Here is an 18922-nt window from a genome sequence, read left to right as displayed (position 1 = left end):
GACAAGTGAACAAAATTGGTGGGTGATATGGAGCTACCCTAATCATCAGATGAGGCCTGCTTTTAATGGTCCCATTTCACAGATGCAGATGGGAGCTCACACACAGTACTAAAGCACTTCTCTGAAAATAAACATTTATTATTAATATCATAACTGCGCCATCCAACTCTCATGACTCTGGATGGCGAGTAAAAACTCCCCGCACAGTTTTAATCCACCCATTTGCATAGGCAAAATGCTTTGATACTCGTTTCCTACAAGGAGGACTATTTTACAACTACGGCATATGCAGCCTGAAGTAGTTAAAGTCAGATACATCAAAGGCTACATTGAAATCCCAGACAAAATTAAAACCCTTACATTACATGTTTCAGCTTCAGAAGGTTTTGTGCCATGTTGAGAGGTTTTTGTCCCAGTAGGGATTTGGGGATTTTTCCCTGTGGCTAACACAGATAATCTGATTTTTTTTTTATTTGTTTGTTTCAAGCGAAGCCACAAAACTTTTAGCACTGTTAACTATAAAGCAATCCCATGGCTGGGATTTAAGTGACGGGGCTTAATGCATTTTATCCTCTCCCCCCCACCCCCCATGAAGCTGGCTACAAAGTAAAACTGGCATTTTCCTGCAAAACTACTGCTCCTTCTAGAAATGTTCATGGCACCAGGAAAAAAGAATTCACACGGTTTCTCCCATAGACATTTTGCTTCATGGAAAGCAACAATCGGATTCAAGCACACACACTCACAACACAATAAAAGTTATGAAATTTAGAAGCACACGGCTACATAAATAAGTAAGCAATTACCCAGAGAACTTCATCTGTAATTACTGATCAAGTAATCCTTTTTTATTCGTGTGAGTGACGCGGTATTATCTTCCTTATGCAACTGGCTGTGAAGGAGTTGTTGTTGTTTTTTTAATCTCCAGCATTTTACAAGTGAAGCTTCACGTTTCAGTTAAAAATAGAAAAAGAATAGTTAGCTTCAACTATCAATGAACGGCATTGCCCAAGGACCTGGACCTGGATATTTTGAAGGGAATATTGGATGTGTACACTGTCAATAGTGATGTCCTAGGAGCAACCAACAATGTTTAAAAAGACAGCTGTACAACAGCTGATCCACCACCAAGGGCTGTGACAATGTGCACTGCCCGTCTAAACTAATAAAAAAAAAAAATCACACACACAGTGCTGGGTTGTTTTCTCAAGCTATTACCCCAAGATTAAAGAAGATTAAACCTTCACAGGGCCTTTAATAGTTACAATATGCTTATACTTATAAGGGCATAATAAGAACTGCAGCCTTCTTGTTATACAAGAAAATTTGTCCAATAAACACTGGAGCATTGAAATCAGAGCTCACTTGTCTGCCCTCCTGATAGATTCCCCCCCCACCCCCCATTCTTTCAGTCCGATTCGTGACCTTGAACCACAAGCAGACCGAGACTGAATTAATTCACAATTCTATAGGGGTGCCCGCAATGCAGAATGCACACAGTTGTCCATTTATAAGCGAACAGTAAAATCCGGGCGTTTTAAAAATCACAAGCTTGTTTCTACCATGTTTCCAAGGCCTACTTTAAATTTTAGACAAAGTATGCACAGTTCTCTTTTTTTTTTTAAAAAAAAAAAATCGAACTAGCAGCTCTTAACCCTACTTTAAAAAAAATGTTTCAATCCAAAACAGGAAAGTGCTTCATTTCCTGGATACGATCCTTGCATTCTCATAGCTTTTGTCATGGAAGATGTTGACGTACGGGGAGAATGATGATGCAATTAATTCTAGAACCCCCCTTAAGTAATTTTGTTGGATCAGACAGAGACAAGATACCTATGAATTCTTGTTATTATTCTCTTCAGTCACCAGTCCTTAAATTATATGCGGGCTATTATTTATATAAACGATTATCTACACCATTGTATTCCAGGTCAATCAACTGATGTTTCTGGCCTTCTTCAGGTTAGTATTAATTCCCTTCCAGGTCAGGAAACAGGAACTGTTAGGAATCTTGGAAAGTTTGCTTAATATGCTCAAATGATTGTAACAGAATATGGAAAGCTTTGCACAACCCAGGCCCAGAACTCAAAATACCTTTTCTAGAAAAGCTCGCTATTGTCCTCATTTTCCGAGTCAAATCAATATTCCGTCGTAATTCCAGATAGGAAAAATGAAATTTCATTACACCTTCAGGCTTAAAAGTTGAAGCTGTTGCAGATAGATAAACCGTTCAGCCGTTAAAACCATACAGCTCGGTGGCATTTCAAGCAGGTCACATGGTATTTAACTGCTGTTGGGTTTTGTCAATAAATATTCTTAATAACTGCATTTGTGTTAGTTTGTTACAAATATATTTTCTTATTCTGCAAGTTATTTTTTTTATTGTACATAATGCCAAAAAATCAAATTATTTTTAACCGCAAGAAAAGCTCGTGAAGTAGGTCACAGTCCCCCTGTTATTTTCAAAAGTAAAAATTCTTATTTTTGACTAAGAACTGATATGGATAACTGATTCCATAACATACTTTGGGATGTAAGACCAGAGTTAATGAGAGAGAAGTTAACCTAACTTTGCTCATCTAAATCTATATGCAGGCATTATACAAGAATCTGAATAATGGCCCTGATAAGTGACTTATCTGAAAAGATTTAGTAATCTAGAAATGGCCCTGATAAGTGACTTATCTGAAAAGATTTAGTAATCTAGAAACACAATCACACATCAGAGATAAAAATAACCACGTGCAAGACATTTAACTGTTAAAACTCTCCAGTGATGTAACTGAAGCTAATCTTGTCTACAACAAAAATAATTAAATGAATGCAGAGAAATAGGATTTCACAATGAGGGGTGGGTGGGGTTTTTTGGGGGGGCAGGGGTAATATTAATATTTCTGCAGGATCCAACCTGGGTTGGTCACGGGGACTAGAGGCTTAGTCTTCTGAACTTTTGGACTTTTTATCCCAGGACACATATATTTGCCTTCATTCGTTAATATTTCTCTCTTTTACAAGCCACCTGTAATATTTATGTTTGGGTACCTCAGAGTTGCTTTCAAATGACATTTTAATCATGACAACTTGAGAAGCTGCTACAGAAATGGCAAACCAGTCCTGTTCTGCTTTCCCAAAGCAACTGGCAACAACTATAGTTGCTCATTAATATATGACATATTACTAATCAAGCCAAAGTTTTAGGGGGGAAAAAATCAGGTATTTGTTGAAAAGAAGAGTTAAACACAAGCTCTTAAGGAAATGTTAAAAACGACTGCCAGTACTTGATGTGAACAGTCGAAAGACAAAATTCAATAACTTGCGTTTTGCCTTAAAAACCCCTATGTAATTTTATTTGTGGACAAATTGTTCCGTCTTTCCTGAAATTGTTCAGACAACAGTACAAAACATATTCCTAATTCTAAACTATTAACGCTTCACGTACAATATCTAGTTGCTCCAAAACTAGCTCCCAATTTCCTTACAAAATCAGCAGCAACTGCAGTATGTTGACACTGTTAAACAAAACAGGAAGCACAAATCACTTCTAATTTCCCACAAGAGGTTGTTAAGCTCCGTGGAGCAAGCTCTGCATTGTCATTTAATACATGGCCAGGAAGGAAATGTGTTATCCACAAGACTAAGGTGTGAGATTCTGAGTTAATCTGCAGACTGCAAGTTTGTAATCTGTTTTATAAAAACTAGGCTGTAACTATAAAACAGGGAAGGAAATGTCCTCAGCAGGATAGAGCTGATTTCCTTTCTAGACAAGGGTTAAATGTGAAACTTCTTTGCAATAAAAGAGTTAATAAACCTATGGTAACAAAATGGCCTGCAACAGAAACAATTTAACAACATATGACCAAGTAGTATATTTACAGATGCCTTTCTGAAACTGCCTAATCAAGAGCTTATCTAAAAGCTTAATCGGTGCTATCCTCAATTTATGCAGGATTAGGCGTACGTGCTATTAAACACTTATCACACCGATTTACTTGTGTCTATCTGCCAGCCAAATTGTGCAAAATATTTGGAACAGAGATGGCAATGTGCATACACCATGGGTAACCCTTATAAACAGGGTTTATAAACAGTCCAGCTGCTAAAATACTATACACCGATAATTCCAACGTTAGGGTTTTTAAAGGCTTAGTAGTGTATATTATTAAAGCAGATGAACTTTTCAATATTCCAGTGGGATGTGACTCTGTGTTCTTTAAAACTTCTACTGACAAGAAGCTTAACTGCCTTGCACATTTCAGAACAATGTCTGTATGAAGAGACTTTGCCCATTTCTTTGTGACCGAATGTCTTAATAAAACATTATAGAAGAAGCCGTGTCACCGACTGGATTTAAAAAAATAAAAAATGCTTGTCAAAGTGTTATACGAGCACAACTAAATTTGGCACACAACTGTGAATGCATTACGATAGTCCTCGATTTACGACAACTGGGCCCAAAATTTCTATTGTTAAGTGAGAATGTTAAGTGAGTACAGGTAGTCCTCAACTTAAGACCACAATGGAGCCCAACATTTCTGTTGTTAGTTTTGATCACGTGGCCATGTGGGGATGCTGCAAAGGTCGTACCTTTGAAAAAATGTCACAAGTAACATTTTTCAGTACTGTTGTAACTTTGAACAGTCACTAACAGTCACGAACTGTTGGTAAGACGAGGATTACCTGTACCCTGGTTACATGACCTTTGCTGTGCTCCATAATGTCCCGTAAAAGACTTATTTCAATGCGTTAAAAAAAAATAGGACCACATTTTTCTTACAACTTATTAAATAGTCCAAAGCAGGAGTGTCAGGAAAGCGAGGGTGATTCCTTCTGAGTTTTACATTCTGTCCTTAAAAACACAAATCTCAGTTAATTTAAATGTACATCTGAGAACGTAGCCGAGTGACAACATGCACTAAGCCGAAACCTAGAACAACACTAAGGATGGGAGTGGCAGATAGGAAAGTACTGTACTCAGCTCAGACTAATTGTTCTTCCAGTTTAGAAATGTTTTGGCAGGCAAAGCGCTCAAAGACTATGTCTCTCCTTTTTGGCATCTGATTTTTTTTCACTTAGATACAAGAACTGAAGATGGAATCGTTTACGTGTAAAGAACATACTCTAAAACTGAGCTACTGGCTTTGTCCAAAAGAGAACACTGTATGCAAGAACCCAAGAGCTGTTTCCGACCACAGACTGGAACCCCTTTTCTCTGCCATGGCTAACCAAGCTTCTTGCCATAAACGTGGCTGAGTGTCTGGGTAAAACTCTCAAGGCCATGTAAATGGACAGCCTTGCTTCCATTTATGTACAAATAAATATGAGGGCGATCAATTTTGGGGGAAAAAACAGAACACTTGCATTTCTCTGTTGCAACAACACCAACACCAACACCACCACAAAGGCAGCATGGCCCACAGCTACGCTGGGGAAGAATGAAAAGTCCTGACCCATTTGGTGAGTAAGGCTGGGATGGGAAAAGTTATCCAAGATTGCTCTCTTGTAGTGAAAAGAAGTCTGGTAAAAAAATAACACCTTCAAACAGCGGTCTTCAAACTTGGCCCTTTTACGACTTGTGGACTTCAACTCCCAGAATTCCTCAGCCAGCAACGCTGGCTGAGGAATTCTGGGAGTTGAAGTCCACAAGTCGTAAAAGGGCCAAGTTTGAAGACCCCTGCCTTAAAACAAAAACATAGTGGAACTGAGCATTAAAAGCCAAAAGGACACACTATGGAAAGATCCTAAAGGCTGGCTCTGCTGAGATGCCCCAACCTCGCGGGGCCTTGCCCAATTTCAACAGCCAAGGGTGTGAGGCAATCAGAAATTGGCATCCAAGCGGCTGGCACGCCCCCAGCCAGTGCCACTGAGATCATCTTCTGCGAACCTAGAAAACCTGTCAACTCAGGAAGCTGGTTAGTTAGGTGGGTGGTGTGTGGAAGAGCCAGGGACACACCACAACCCGCCGACAACTGCCAAAAGCTGAGAACTCAAGAACAGCAATAACAACCTCCGGCACACAACTACACATAACCCCAAGAAACTGCATATAACACCCCCCAAGAATGGTCAAATCCTGCGGCATTTAAGGCTATTAGTGGTGGACCGCAACAGTTTGGGGGAGAAGGGGAGGCTGACACACACACACACAGACACACACACACACAAACCTGAAGCAGGGCAGAAGCAAGAGTGACTCCATGTTGGAAAGAGACAAAACACAGGCGGGCGGGGGGAGGGAGGGAGGGAAAGAAGAGAGAACAGCCGTTGGGGGAAGGAAGGAGGGAGGGGGCGAGGGAAGCCTCGCGAGCGAGCGAGCGCGCACGCGCAGACGCGCCGCCGCTGCGGCGCGCGCGCACTCTCCCTCTTTTGTAGGGCGGGTGAGGCCGACGGGCGCTTACCTGAGGCGGTGGGTTTTATTTATTTATTTTTGTGTGAGGAAAAGTCCTCGAGCCCCGGTGCCGGACGGGCGAGCCTCCCCTTTCCCTCCCTTGGCGGCTCGGGAAACGAAGAAGCCCAGGCGAGCCGCGAGCCCGGTTTGCGCCTGAGGGGCGAAGAGCAGCGAGCGAGCGAACGAGCGACCGCCCCTGCTTGCTGCCGCTGCGCCTCTTCCTCCTCCCTCCGCCGTCGTGACTCAGAGCGGCGGCGACCGAGGGAGGGAACGGAGGAGGAGGAGGAGGAAGAGGAGGAGGAGGCGCCTGGGCGACTCCGGAGGGGAGGGAGACGCCGCCGCCGCCGCTGCTGCAACCGCCGCCGCCGCCCGAAAACGCGGCCGGCCGCTTCGCCTTCAGGCGGCAACATCGCGACGACGCGCCTGAGGTAAAAGGGGCGGCGCTTCTAGGCCGTGGTGGGCGGGCCGGAGGAAAGGGGCGTGGCGACGAGGGAAAAAAACAACACAACGCCGTGCCTCGCGCCGCGTGCGGGGCGGGCCTTGAGCGGCGGAATGAATGGAAGGGCGTGGCTTGCCGCGGTCCCGCCCTCGTGGGGAAAATAATCGAGAGGGTCGACCTGGATTCCGCGCTGTCGGATTCTCAGCAAACGCGGACAGGAGATCAGGGTTTCCCAATGGTGGGAGCTTTTAAGGGTGGACTCCAGCGCCCTGAAATCGTGCTGACTGGGGAATTCTGGGAGTTGAAGTCCACACTTCTGAAAAGTTCCCACGGTTGGGAAACGGGGCGGTAGGAAGATTTCCCCCTGGAAGATCTGGTTCTTCCTTAGGAAATCTAATCCTTCAGCTCTTCTGATCATGCCCCCATCGTCCCTGGTCCTCTTCTCTTTCCTTCCACTTTTCTCAGCATTACAGCATTCTCCAGAAATAATTTTTGATGGTGTGTGTGGGAGGGAATACAGATGTAATGAATAGTAAATAAGTGTACCTAAGCATTTATTCTTGAATCAGTGTTTTGCATGCAAGTAATCTCAATTTTAATCTCCAGTAAGATAGTCCTATCTGGAAAGTCAGTTTAGTGTAGACCAGGGGTGGGGAACCTTGGCTCTTTTATGACTCGTGGACTTCAACTCCCAGAATTCCTGAGCCGGCATGGCTGGCTCAGGAATTCTGAGAGTTGAAGTCCACGAGTCACAAAAGAGCCAAGGTTGCCTACCCCTGGAGTCTTCTCAACTTTGGAGCCTTCTAGAAGGGTTAAGACTAGAAACTCCATCAATCCAATCTAACACGACATGATGAAAATTAAGTTTTAAACATTTACAGGGCAGTTTCATTGGTAAAACTGTACTGGAATATATATATATATATAGGTATATTAGGTATATTACATACCTATTAGATAGCTTGAAATAAATTCTACACTCTTTATTATTACTAGATTAGTCCTTCAACAGTGGGAAGATAATTTATGCTCATTTCAGTGGATTGCAAACTTATTGTAATGTAATTTATAAATTTGCTTACACATGCACACACACAATATATATATATATGTGTGTGAGAATATATATACTGTAATGTTATCTGTAATTTATAAACTAGTTGCTTATAGACACATGCACACACAAACTATATATGTGTGTGCCCGTGTATCTGTAATTTATAAACTAGTTGCTTATAGACACATGCACACACAAAGTATATATGTGTGTGCCCGTGTATCTGTAAGCAACTAGTTTATAAATTACACATAACATTACAGTAAGTCTGCAATCTACTGAAAGGGGCATAAATTATCTTGAAGGACTAATCTATTAATAATAAAGAGTGCAGAATTTATTTCAAGCTATCTATTGCCATGTAATAGGTATGTAAACTTCGGACACACAATATATTAAATCTGTCTTAGAATAAGTTTCTCTTCAAGTCAAATAAATCTCCTTTCACGTGCTAATTGGCTGACAGCAGGGGGAGTGAGGTTATGGGGAGACTCTATGACAACTTTAACAAGCTTAGAGACTGACCTCAAAATAAGTAGCCCTGTTTTGAGGTTGTTTCAACGAAATCCATAAAGGCATCAGAGATAAAAACAGGGGGGGGGGAAACCTGCAAAGAGGACAAAGGGCACATTTGCCATGTTAAGACTCCAAAAGTCTTCCCCTGGTTTTGGTGGAACATTTCCTCAGATTCTTTATGCCTAGGCGTGGTGAAAGTTCCCTGCTCCTTTCCTCTCCTTCCTATTGAATCCCAATCCTGTCAGTCCCAGAAGTGGACATTCTGCACTTTCCCCGTTGTGTTTTAGCACTTAAAAGGGACATCAAAGCCCAAAGACCCAGGAATTGACAACCTGTGTAGGTTTCCGAAGACCTTAAGATGAAAGCCTTTAAAAAGAGCAAAAGCAAGCGGCAGACAGGAACTGGGAGGGTGCAACGATGCTGCGATCTGAGACCGTTGTGAACAGGTACACAAGGAACAGCAGGCAGTCGTGACAATTAATTATTTAAGAAAAGCTGAAGGCGTTCGTGCAGGCTGCGAGGAAAAAAGGGATCTGAAAACCTCACTCTGCGATCCTTCGGTTGGAGGCTCATTAATTAGTATGCTGTGCGAAGGAAAGAAAAGTCTGCCGCTATTTCATGTTCATCTGAGGAGGGGAGATTTGCAATTAAGGCATCTGTTTGCCTTTTATAGCTGACCAAGAAGCCTTTTGAAGGTGTTACAGACTTCAGACACTTTTTCAAAAGATGCCATATGGTCTGCCTTGTCCCTCCTGTTTGGCTGATTATGTAATTGCTGAAGGAGAGGGCTCTGCTCGCCGTTGGAAAACTCTCAGCAAGAAAAAACAGGCATCAGGTTGATGCAGAGTTGAAAGGTTCATATTTAAAACAAAGCTAGGTTCAAAATTGAGGGACAAATTCTGAAGCCAACAAGTTGCTTCCATCCCTTCAAAGCCCATGAAAACTTAAAACTGCATCCTTCTTCATGGTTCCCTTTCAGGAGATATGTGTACCACTCTAACGTTGTTGTTAGTTGCGAAGTCGTGTCTGACCCATCACGACCCCATGGACATTCCTCCAGGCCTTCCTGTCCTCTACCATCTTCTGGAGTCCATTTAAGCTCACGCCCACTGCTTCAGTGACTCCATCCAGCCACCTCATCCTCTGTCGTCCCCTTCTTCTCTTGTCCTCCATCTTTCCCAGCATGAGGCTCTTCTCCAGTGAGTCCTTCCTTCTCATTAGGTGGCCAAAGTATTTGAGTTTCAACTTCAGGATCTGGCCTTCTAAAGAGCAGTCAGGGTTGATCTTCTCTAGGACTGACCGGTTTGAACGCCTTGCAGTCCAAGGGACTCGCAGGAGTCTTCTCCAGCACCAGAGTTCAAAGGCCTCAATTCTTTGGCGCTCAGCCTTATGGTTAACATTAGACAATGCATAAGATCCACCTCTCAGGTAATTAGTCCTTGGCTTTGGATAAACTAAAAAATATTATTTGGGGGAAACTTTAAAGCAAATTGTTATGAAGCTATAAAATCAAATTGGTGCATCTGATTTTTTTTTAAATCTCATTTAAAAGGTGGCATTCTCACATTTAAGATTAAAATAATCTCACCATGTCAAACTACCTTATTTTATATTTTATTATATCGCTAAGTGCTATGCATAAATATTGAAAAAAATAGAGGAAAGAGGCTCGTAGAAAAAAGCAAATAAACCACATAGGAGCCAGGGATTTCACTGATTAGGGCTGAATTTTACGAGAATGACCAGCTTATAGCAAAGAAGCAATTCATTAAGAAAAGCAGGGAAAACTGAACAGTAGAGAAAAGGACAAATCACAAAGTATAATTCCTTCTAACCAGTTTTTAGGCACGGTAATTGCCTGTGTAATCAGAAATCCAGAAAGATGTGGGGTTCCTATTTTTCCTAGACTGTCACGCTAGCACGCAACTCCTTCAATATTAACATCTCCAATTAGACAATTATTTTTAACTTTTTCTGGACATTACATAATTTAGATTGCTTATAGAAAGGCTTTTAAAAGTCATTAGAACACACAATGCCTACTTTAAGACTCCTTATGTTTTATTTATAGCCACTTTGAGCAAAAAATTTTCAAATGCCGAGGCTAAAAATGAAATAAGGGACAGGAGCAAGGGAGAAATATGAATGAAGATAAAATGGATTTCTCAGAGATATTTTATTAAAGTGAGATGAACCATGTGGAAAAGGGGGGGGGGAAATGCAGATCACCAAGCATAACAACAGAAGCCAGCTCAGAAGTAGCCACCTATTTAAAACTGGTGTGACAGTCGAGCAGGCTCAAGGCACAACTGTACAAAGCAAAGCTTGCCTTCTGCAGGGAACAGACAAACTCTAATCGATAACGAGGCTGCTACAAACCGTTGGTCTGCCTAGGCCAGGGGTCTTCAAACTTGGCCCTTTTATGACTTGTGGACCTCAACTCCCAGAATTCCTCAGCCAGGCACACATGCCTGGCTGAGGAATTCTGGGAGTTGAAGTCCACAAGTCATAAAAGGGCCAAGTTTGAAGACCCCTGGCCTAGGCCTTGATTCAGCCATCGCAACAGGAACAGTCTTACTATAGAAAGTGATGGGCTGAAGGTTTCCCTGGCACTCTAGGAGCCTTACTTTCCCTCTTTTTAACGCATCATGGTTCAATTACCTTGTTGACCAAACCTCAGGTGACAGGGCTAAGCAAAACCCCGCAGACCATAACATGGCTTAGTAGCAACACGGGAACTGGGTTTCCCTTTGGGGGGATGTTTTGGGGCACAGGCATCATCCTCCAAAATAGATGGATGTTTGTAAGGCAAGCAAAATCCCTCTTTCCCTATTTTAATTAGAGCTCTTCTCAACTGGTGACTCGACAGGTTTAGTTGGAAGGGCCCGAAGATAGATGCAGTAATAGCAACCCCTTTGTTTTTGAGTGGGCTGCTGGGAGCAGAAGACACATTTAGTTGATGATAGTTTTCTAATTGACTCATTTCCCAAGGTTCAAGGCGAGCAGAGTTGAAAATGCAACATATTCATAACGTTGAATAACTCAGGCTAAAATCTTCATACCCAAGCAACAGTTTGAGAGCTCTAACAAAGGCAGGGCACAGAAATCTCTGTTCAGGAAACGGCGCAGCCCACTTGTACGGGGAAGGCCCCCTACAGCCCCTTATTTCTATTTAGGACACTGTTTCACGCTGCCCTTAGAACATACAGGAAGAACAATAGCTTATAGTCTGTCACACTACAAGCTGCACAAGGCAAGCCAGAGGCCCCGCGTCTTTCGGCTGCTTCCCACTGTGCTCGCTGTCATTCTGATGCACAAAGTTAAACTGGCCCAGAAAATTCCTTACAGGGGGTGCTATTGTTCGCCAGCCGAGTCTTTGCTGTGCAGCCGTACCCGGTCACATCAAACAGGCTAGAAGAATAGGCGGTCGGCTTGTCGGCAATCTTGGATTTTAGAGAGGCACGACTTCCACCAAGGATTGCTGTGTTCCACAACCCTTATTCCCCATTTTTTTTAAATGGGTCAGTTAAAGAAGTAGGATCGATTTTCTGCACGTAATTCAACATATGCGGCTGTTGAGATTGAAGGCCCACTAAAGGGAGGCTCATCGCGTGCAACAACGTTACTAGTCAGAGTGCATCCGAAAGACACAGAAGGTGAGAGAGCCAACCTCTCAGCCCTGCACAAAAGCTGACAGCAGCAGCAAATTAGGAACATCGTGTTTCTGTTTTTCAGAAAGTACCTCTGTGTTTCAGCCGCAAGACCTGGGTTGCCGACTCTGAAAAGGCTACGACATGTTTGTTTTAGATCAACTCACTGTTAGAATAACAAATATTACAAAAGGTTGGTAAGAAACACACAAATGCAACGTGATTAAAAAAAAGTCCAATGCATCTAGTCTCAAAAAAAAAAAAAGAAAAAAAAGAAGAGTCTTCATTGCTTTGATTTTTCTACCTCAAAGCTTGCCAGGGCGAAGACTTTATCCCCAGATCCTGTTGTCAAAGGAAAACAAGCAAACACATTAAAACTCTTTTAGTGTCCCTTCTTTTCACAGCAATCTGACTTCGGATGTAAGAGTTCCTTTCTGTTATATTTTGGCCATAAAATACACCTTTTCAACATCAATTAAGCTTTGAAGCAGGTTCCCCTGGTGGGATAATTTTCCGAAAGTCCGATCAGGTCCAACTAGCACGGCTGTTGCTCAGAGGACGATGGGAACTATAGGGAATAATAGCCGAGGAGATCATGGTTTGTATGGTGATTAAGATCAGTCATGAGACTGACCCTGTGAGACTCTATTTTTTGTGACAACGCAGGACCCTTGTCAGAAGCAGAGAGTGGCTGGAATCTAAGAGCGGCTAAGATTGTAATAATTGCTCAGAATAAAATCATTGTTAACACAGGTCGTACTCAACGCATGGCCATAATTGGACCCAAAATTTCTGCTGCTAAGCAACACGGCTATTTGCCCCATTTTACAATCTTTTTGCCCCAGTTGTTAAGTGGATCTGGCTTCCCCATGGATTTTGTTAGTTGGAAAGTTACAAAAAGTAATCCCAGGACAACACTGCAATGAGCATAAATATGGACCAGTTGTCAAGCAGATGAATTTTGATCATGTGACTGTGGGGATGCTGCAATGGTCATAAGTGTTGTAACTTTGAATGGTCCCTAAACAAAGGGTTGTAAGCCGAGGACTACCTGTGGATGCTTTTGGCCCATTTTTACTTTGTACACTTCTGGCTGGATGCGTTAAGTGGCACCTGAACTGAACACAAGCCAAACCTCATTTAAATGCTCTTAACTGACGTCTGAAGTGAGGAATGGCTGTTTCCTCTTCCAGGGCGTAGGGACTGACAATCCTGAGCCCTGAAAGAGAGGTGGGTGGAAAATGAACCTAAAAAGAAAAAAAAAACTTTACCGAGATCAGTCGAGACCTTCTCAAACTGGTTGAGGGCAGTTCCTGCGTTCGTTGATAGGAAAGCTTCATCATTGGGGGTCAACTAAAAATAAGGAGAAAGAGAACAGGGCTGGCTGTATAACATTTATATGGTTTCTTTGAGGTCACTGAATCATCTGGGATTTAATGGATTCAGCAGATGGAAACAAGAATGCTTTAAGCCAGGGGTCCCCAACCCCCGGTCCGTGGACTGGTACCGGGCCGCGGCATGCCAGGAACCGGTCCGCACAAACAAGCAAAGCCCCATCTGCGGGATGCAGGCAGCACACAAAACCACACACCCTCCAGTCCGCGGAAAAACCTCTCTCCAGGGAACCGGTCCCTGGTGCCCAAAAGATTGAGGATCTCTGCTTTAAGCTGTTAATGATGCCGTCAAATGCTTTAAATCAGGGTATCAAACCGTGACAACTTTAAGACTTGTGGACCTTGCTGGCTGGGGAATTCTGGGAGTCTTTTACAGTTGCCAAGGTTGGACACCTCTGATTTAAAAGATACGGAGAAAAACTCCAGGAAACAAGGAAGAATAGGAAACTGTCCTATTAAAATAGCAATAGAATAGGATTTCGGAATATGTAATACATAAGAATATAGCTGGTTAATCTTACCATCTAAGGCACAACTTCCCCTTCAAGATAAATTACACTATAAGGCCAAACCTAATCAACTAATCAAAGCTGCATTAAAATCTCCTTAACACTGTTCTCTTCAATTCAAGTATTGAGAGCCGACGAAGCCAGAAAAATCCTGTTTTAATTGAGTCCACAAAAAACAAGTCCTATATAGAATTCTAGGGATAGCGGTGGGGGTGTCAGGTTAAAGAGAGCTGGTCAGAGAATAAACCATAGAACAAAGTATGAAGGAGGTGTCATTCCAAAATACCTGTTCTCCCAGCTTCCGGAGTGCCATGAGGATTTCCACCTTCTGCTGAGTGTAGAGGTCTCGTCCCAGTTTCCCCACTATCAGGTCTCTGTCCATCTAAGCAGGAAAGGAGCAGTCATATCAGTCTCCAATTACATTCGTGACGTTTGCGGATAATGTTGGCCTGCACCTGTGACTGGGAATCAGTTCGACACCAAAGGGCTGGGAAGCTGGCCTGAACACTTCTCACTTTGCACCGACGTGGCTGTCGGCTTCCAGAACGATGTCAAAAACATAAAAAGGTGGACATTTCTTCTTCCTGAGCGTGGACATCAACCACTTTACGAATAAGTTCAAGCCAAAACAAATGGACCAAATCAGGCAAGGCTCTGTACACCAGTACAAGATTTAAGCAACCTGCATAAATCGTACAAAAAAAAAAAATTTTTTTTTAACCATGCAGGTTTCCCAGACTCTTATTAATCTCTTTAAAAAGTAAGATTAAAAAAGGATGGGGAAATAAAGCCCAACATTTGGAGAGCCCAACTCTCCAAACGAAATCATTTTGCACTGGCATCAGTCTTGCCCAAAAAAATGTTTTTGTTTTTCAGGAGAAAAGTGGTAACTCTCTCAATAAAGAAGAGCATTTGTTTGTTTGGGGGTGGGGGGGAAAGGAAACATACTCACCTCAGCCAATCTTGTCCGCAACTGCCCAGGCTGTTTTTTGGCAAACATCCTGATGACTTCTGGAGTTTTAAAAGCCTGGCTAATGGCTGCTTGTATAGCCTAAAAGATAAACATTTAACATGTAAACAACTTGTAGCAAATATCAATAGACAAGGTTACTTCTTGTTACATGGATATAAATGTTACCACGAGTTATTTCTATGACTAGCAAGGGGCTCCTAATCTCGAAGGTCCTTTGCTATCGGCACATGGGATGCTTCCTGTTAATTAGTCACTTAAAAAGCAGCCACCCTTTGCCCTTTTTAATATCTGAAACATTAATTTATAAAACCAGACCGCCCTACACTTCTGCAGTCAAGAACCACAGTTGCAGCAAGTTAAGATGTCTTCCATGGCCATTCCCAAAGGTGCTTTTTCAGGAGGCAACTGGATGTTCTTGTTCCATGGTCATTATTAATGACCATGGAAGCATTAATTAATCTTGACTGTACTAGACTTGTCAATCCTCTAACTAAGTTACATGAGTACTACTGTCTGCTATTTGTACAGTCCATCCCCTGCAAGGTGGAGAAAGGTGTTGCAAATTCCTTGACTCTGCAAAGTCAGCTGCACTAAGCGACAAGGCTCAGGCAGGTGGGCTTCCTGCAGATGTCAGTGTCTCTAAGGTTGTAGTGAAGAAGGCTTAAGATACCCGTCCCTCCATTGCTTTGAACAAAAGCAATGAGACTCTAGAAAGAGTGCAGAGAAGAGCAACAAAGATGATTAGGGGACTGGAGGCTAAAACATAAAAGGAACGGCTGCTGGAATTGGGCATGTCTGGTTTAATGAAGAGAAGGACGAGGGGGGACATGATAGCAGTGTTCCAGTATCTCAGGGGCTGCCCCAAAGAAGAGGGAGTCAAGCTATTCTCTAAAGCGCCTGAAGGCAGGACAAGAAGCAACAGATGGAAACTCATCCAGGAGAGAAGCAACCTAGAACTAAGGAGAAACTTCCTGACAATTAGAACAATTAACCAGTGGAACTACCTGCCTCCAGAAGCGGTGAATGCTCCAACACTGGAAGTTTTTAAGAAGAAAACGGACAGCCATTTGTCTGAAATGGTACTATAGGGTTTCCTGCCTGAGCAGGGGGCTGGACTAGATGACCTCCAAGGTCCCTTCCAACTTTATTATTATTATTATTATTATTATTATTATTATTATTATTATTATTATTATTATTATTATTATTATTAAAAGGAGCCTAGAAAGGTGCTACCCATTGCAGGAGACATTTGACCTCCAGTCCCCCAAATCAAGTCCCAATACTCACCAGCTGCATCCCACCCAGCTCATCTACCAAGGTCATATTGCCAGAGATAATTTTTTTCAAGGAATCGTTGAACTCGCTCAGCTGCTCGAGGGTCTCCTTCTTGGTTTCTTCGTATTCACTGGCATCCAGTTCATCTCTGCAAGGGAGCCAGTCGCAGATTGATTTCGCCTGCAGTTAGCAGCCTGTACAGGTAGTCCTCGACTTAACGCCCACAATTCAGCCCCAAGTTTCTGTTGCTAAGTGAGGCATTTGCGAAGCGAATTTTGCCCCGCAGTTTTTACGATTGCGCTTGCCACGGCTGTTAAGTGAATCTCTGCAGTTCTTAAGTTAGTAACACGGTTGTTAAGACAGTCTGGCTTCCCAATGACTCTGCTTGTCAGAAGGTCGCAAAAGGGGATCGCGACACTGCGACCGTCATAAATAGGAGTCAGTTGGCAAACGTGACTTTTGATCGTGTGACCACGGGGATGCTGCAGGGGTCATAAGTGTGGAAAAAACGGTCCTTAGCCCCTTTTTTCAGTGCCGTTGTAATTTCAAACGGTCCCTAAGTGAACTGTTGTAAGTTGAGGACTACCTGTATTCCCGACCTAGGGTAACTAACCTACCTATAGCAGGAATGGGTAAACTGAGGCAGCAGGGCTACTACACACAGCAGCAAATGGCTTCTTGGGGGCACCGGAAAATATTTAGCTACAGATGGCAACACAATGGCAAACACAAAATTGTGGTACACTCTTTTTTAAAAAAAATCATTAAAAAAATCCCTTCAAGCTTACACATACCCAAAGCCCTTCCACGATGCTTAACGGAAGCGTGGAAGCAGTCATTTGGCCAAGTAGAAGAATCCACACCCCACACCTCAACTCCAGAGCTGATAAAACTCTGGAATTTGCCCCTCTCGTCTTTGGCAAGGATGCTGTTGCAGACTAGTCATGTCAAAAAAAGGGGGGGCGCCCCTCTCCCTTACCTGCACTCCTCCAGATCCTGCAGCTGTTGCATCAGCCTGTCCAGCTGCTCTTCCAAGTTCTGCTTCAACTTGCTGGTCTCGATTGTTCCCCTCGAAGCCATTTTTAAGGCATGTGCTGCGGACGTCTGTCAGAGACAAAAGCGCGGTCGGCTAAACGAGAGGAGACAGCCCTGCCCACGGGATCATAGGTGGAAACTGACTCTTTTAATTCGGGGGAAAAAAAAATAAATACAAAGGGGAAAGGCTGCCATTTAGCATTTTATTTAGACAAAGGGGAAAGATCAGAAGGGCGGGGGGGGGGCCCTGCCCCATAGGAACATATCTCTCTCTCCTCTCTGAAAGACATTTGGGGGGGCCAAGAAAAATACACCGTCAGGATTGAGGGGTGCCCTCCAGTTGCTATTTTTTTTATTTATTTTAGGAATGGGGTGTACAGTCTTGGCATAGGGCGAAGAGGGCGGGGGTCCTCCCCAGGGATTCCAGGTGCTGGTTCCAGCTTCGGGGCTTCCAAAGCCCTCGCGCGGTTCCACCCACCCCCCCTTTCCTATCCGACAGCCCCCCTCCCTCCCTATTAAGCCCCCCCTCCCTCCCTATTAAGCCCCCCCTCTCCCGCATTGCCACGGCCTGGCCTGACCCCTCCCTCCCTTACCCACGCACGCTCCTTCCTCTCCGACCTCCCGGGTGGATGAGAAGGCGAACCCCGCCCACTCCCCCAATCACATCTCCTCCGGGCAGTGGGGAGGAGGGAAGCTACTGCCGGCAGGACCGTCCCCCGCTCACTTCCGGTCGGGGAGCCCTGGGGGAACCTTCCTGGGCGTCGGACGCCGTCCCCACTTCCTGGCCGCGCAGCCAATCAGGACGCCGCTTTCGGTGGAGCCGCTTCTCCGCCTCTCGGCTGTTCCGACCACGTCGTTGAGTTCCAGGCTGAAGCCGTTGGCGACCGGTAAGGCGTCTTTCGGGAGCCTCCCAATTTTGGGGTGGGGGGGATGCAGGAGGGGTGGGCGATCCTTGCCTGCAACGGCGAGCCATGATAGTTTATTCCGCGGCCTGAAGGGCGATCAGAGGCTAATAAAAGAAATATAAAGGTCTGTTTTTCCGTAAGAAAAAAAACCGAGCGGTCCCTGATCTTCGGGATGCACTTAGACTAGTCAAGTCAAGTGTCAGATCGACTCTTCTGGTGGCTCCCGAGGCAAGGATGCTGTTGATGTAACCATCTTCTGGAAGTTTTATTCTTGACCAGTTCAAGGGCTGAAGAAGTCCGATCCCGCTGACCTTTTCTAGACCAGCCAGGATCCGTTAGATGCCACCCTTTAGAAGGGTGCGGCTGGAAGCTTGCTTCATAATACCCCAGATTTGGCCATGCTAAAGAATTGGGGAACTAGGCGTAGTTCTCCTTTCTCTATTATAAAAGCAGGAGCAACGATCTAGTACTCATTTATGGAGCTTTCCTAGATCGGGTCTTTCCTAGACAGGGCTGGGTGGAGATGGGCAACCGCAAAAGCATTTTTTTTTTAACGTGTTCCTTGTTTACTAAGGAGAATTGGGTAGGTTGCTCTTAGGCCATATTCTTAGAGCAGTTTGACACTGAACACACCAGCTTTGAGGGTATTGGAGCAATTTTGTTTCGTTGCTCAACAGGTGCATGGAGAAGAAAATGAAGTGGTCCAGGGATGTGTATTTATATTCATTGATTTAAGGGTCTTCTATCTAGACCACGGCTTGTTACAGTATCCTGTAGAGTT

The 18922-nt window shown here is 43.9% G+C and overlaps 1 protein-coding gene across 1 annotated transcript; it reads right to left on the bottom strand.

The window, feature by feature from the left end:
* Positions 1 to 12194: 12194 nt before the first annotated feature.
* On the bottom strand, positions 12195 to 17946 carry LZIC (leucine zipper and CTNNBIP1 domain containing). The gene is made up of 7 exons (XM_015821440.1): positions 17830 to 17946; positions 17181 to 17305; positions 16214 to 16349; positions 14903 to 15001; positions 14237 to 14332; positions 13319 to 13400; positions 12195 to 12389 (listed from the first exon to the last, which is right to left on the bottom strand). Exons 2-7 carry the CDS (start codon positions 17279 to 17281, stop codon positions 12331 to 12333), a joined length of 573 nt encoding a protein of 190 aa, XP_015676926.1. The 5' UTR covers positions 17282 to 17305; positions 17830 to 17946; the 3' UTR covers positions 12195 to 12330.
* Between the last annotated feature and the right edge of the window lie 976 nt (positions 17947 to 18922).

This window comes from Protobothrops mucrosquamatus, unplaced genomic scaffold (assembly GCF_001527695.2).
Source record: "Protobothrops mucrosquamatus isolate PMUCROS unplaced genomic scaffold, P.Mucros_1.0 scaffold1329, whole genome shotgun sequence".
Lineage (NCBI taxonomy): Eukaryota > Metazoa > Chordata > Lepidosauria > Squamata > Viperidae > Protobothrops > Protobothrops mucrosquamatus.
This window is presented reverse-complemented; position numbering and strand designations above follow the sequence as displayed.

Bases quoted from the DNA above. Each gene is read 5' to 3' on its own strand.
- LZIC (XM_015821440.1), bottom strand. From the start codon at position 17,281: ATGGCTTCGAGGGGAACAATCGAGACCAGCAAGTTGAAGCAGAACTTG. The intron at 13,401-14,236 runs GTATTTTGGAAT...CCTTATTTTTAG, and splicing joins TCCGGAAGCTGGGAGAACAG to TTGACCCCCAATGATGAAGC. The intron at 12,390-13,318 runs GTAAAGTTTTTT...CTTTGACAACAG, and splicing joins GAAGGTCTCGACTGATCTCG to GATCTGGGGATAAAGTCTTC.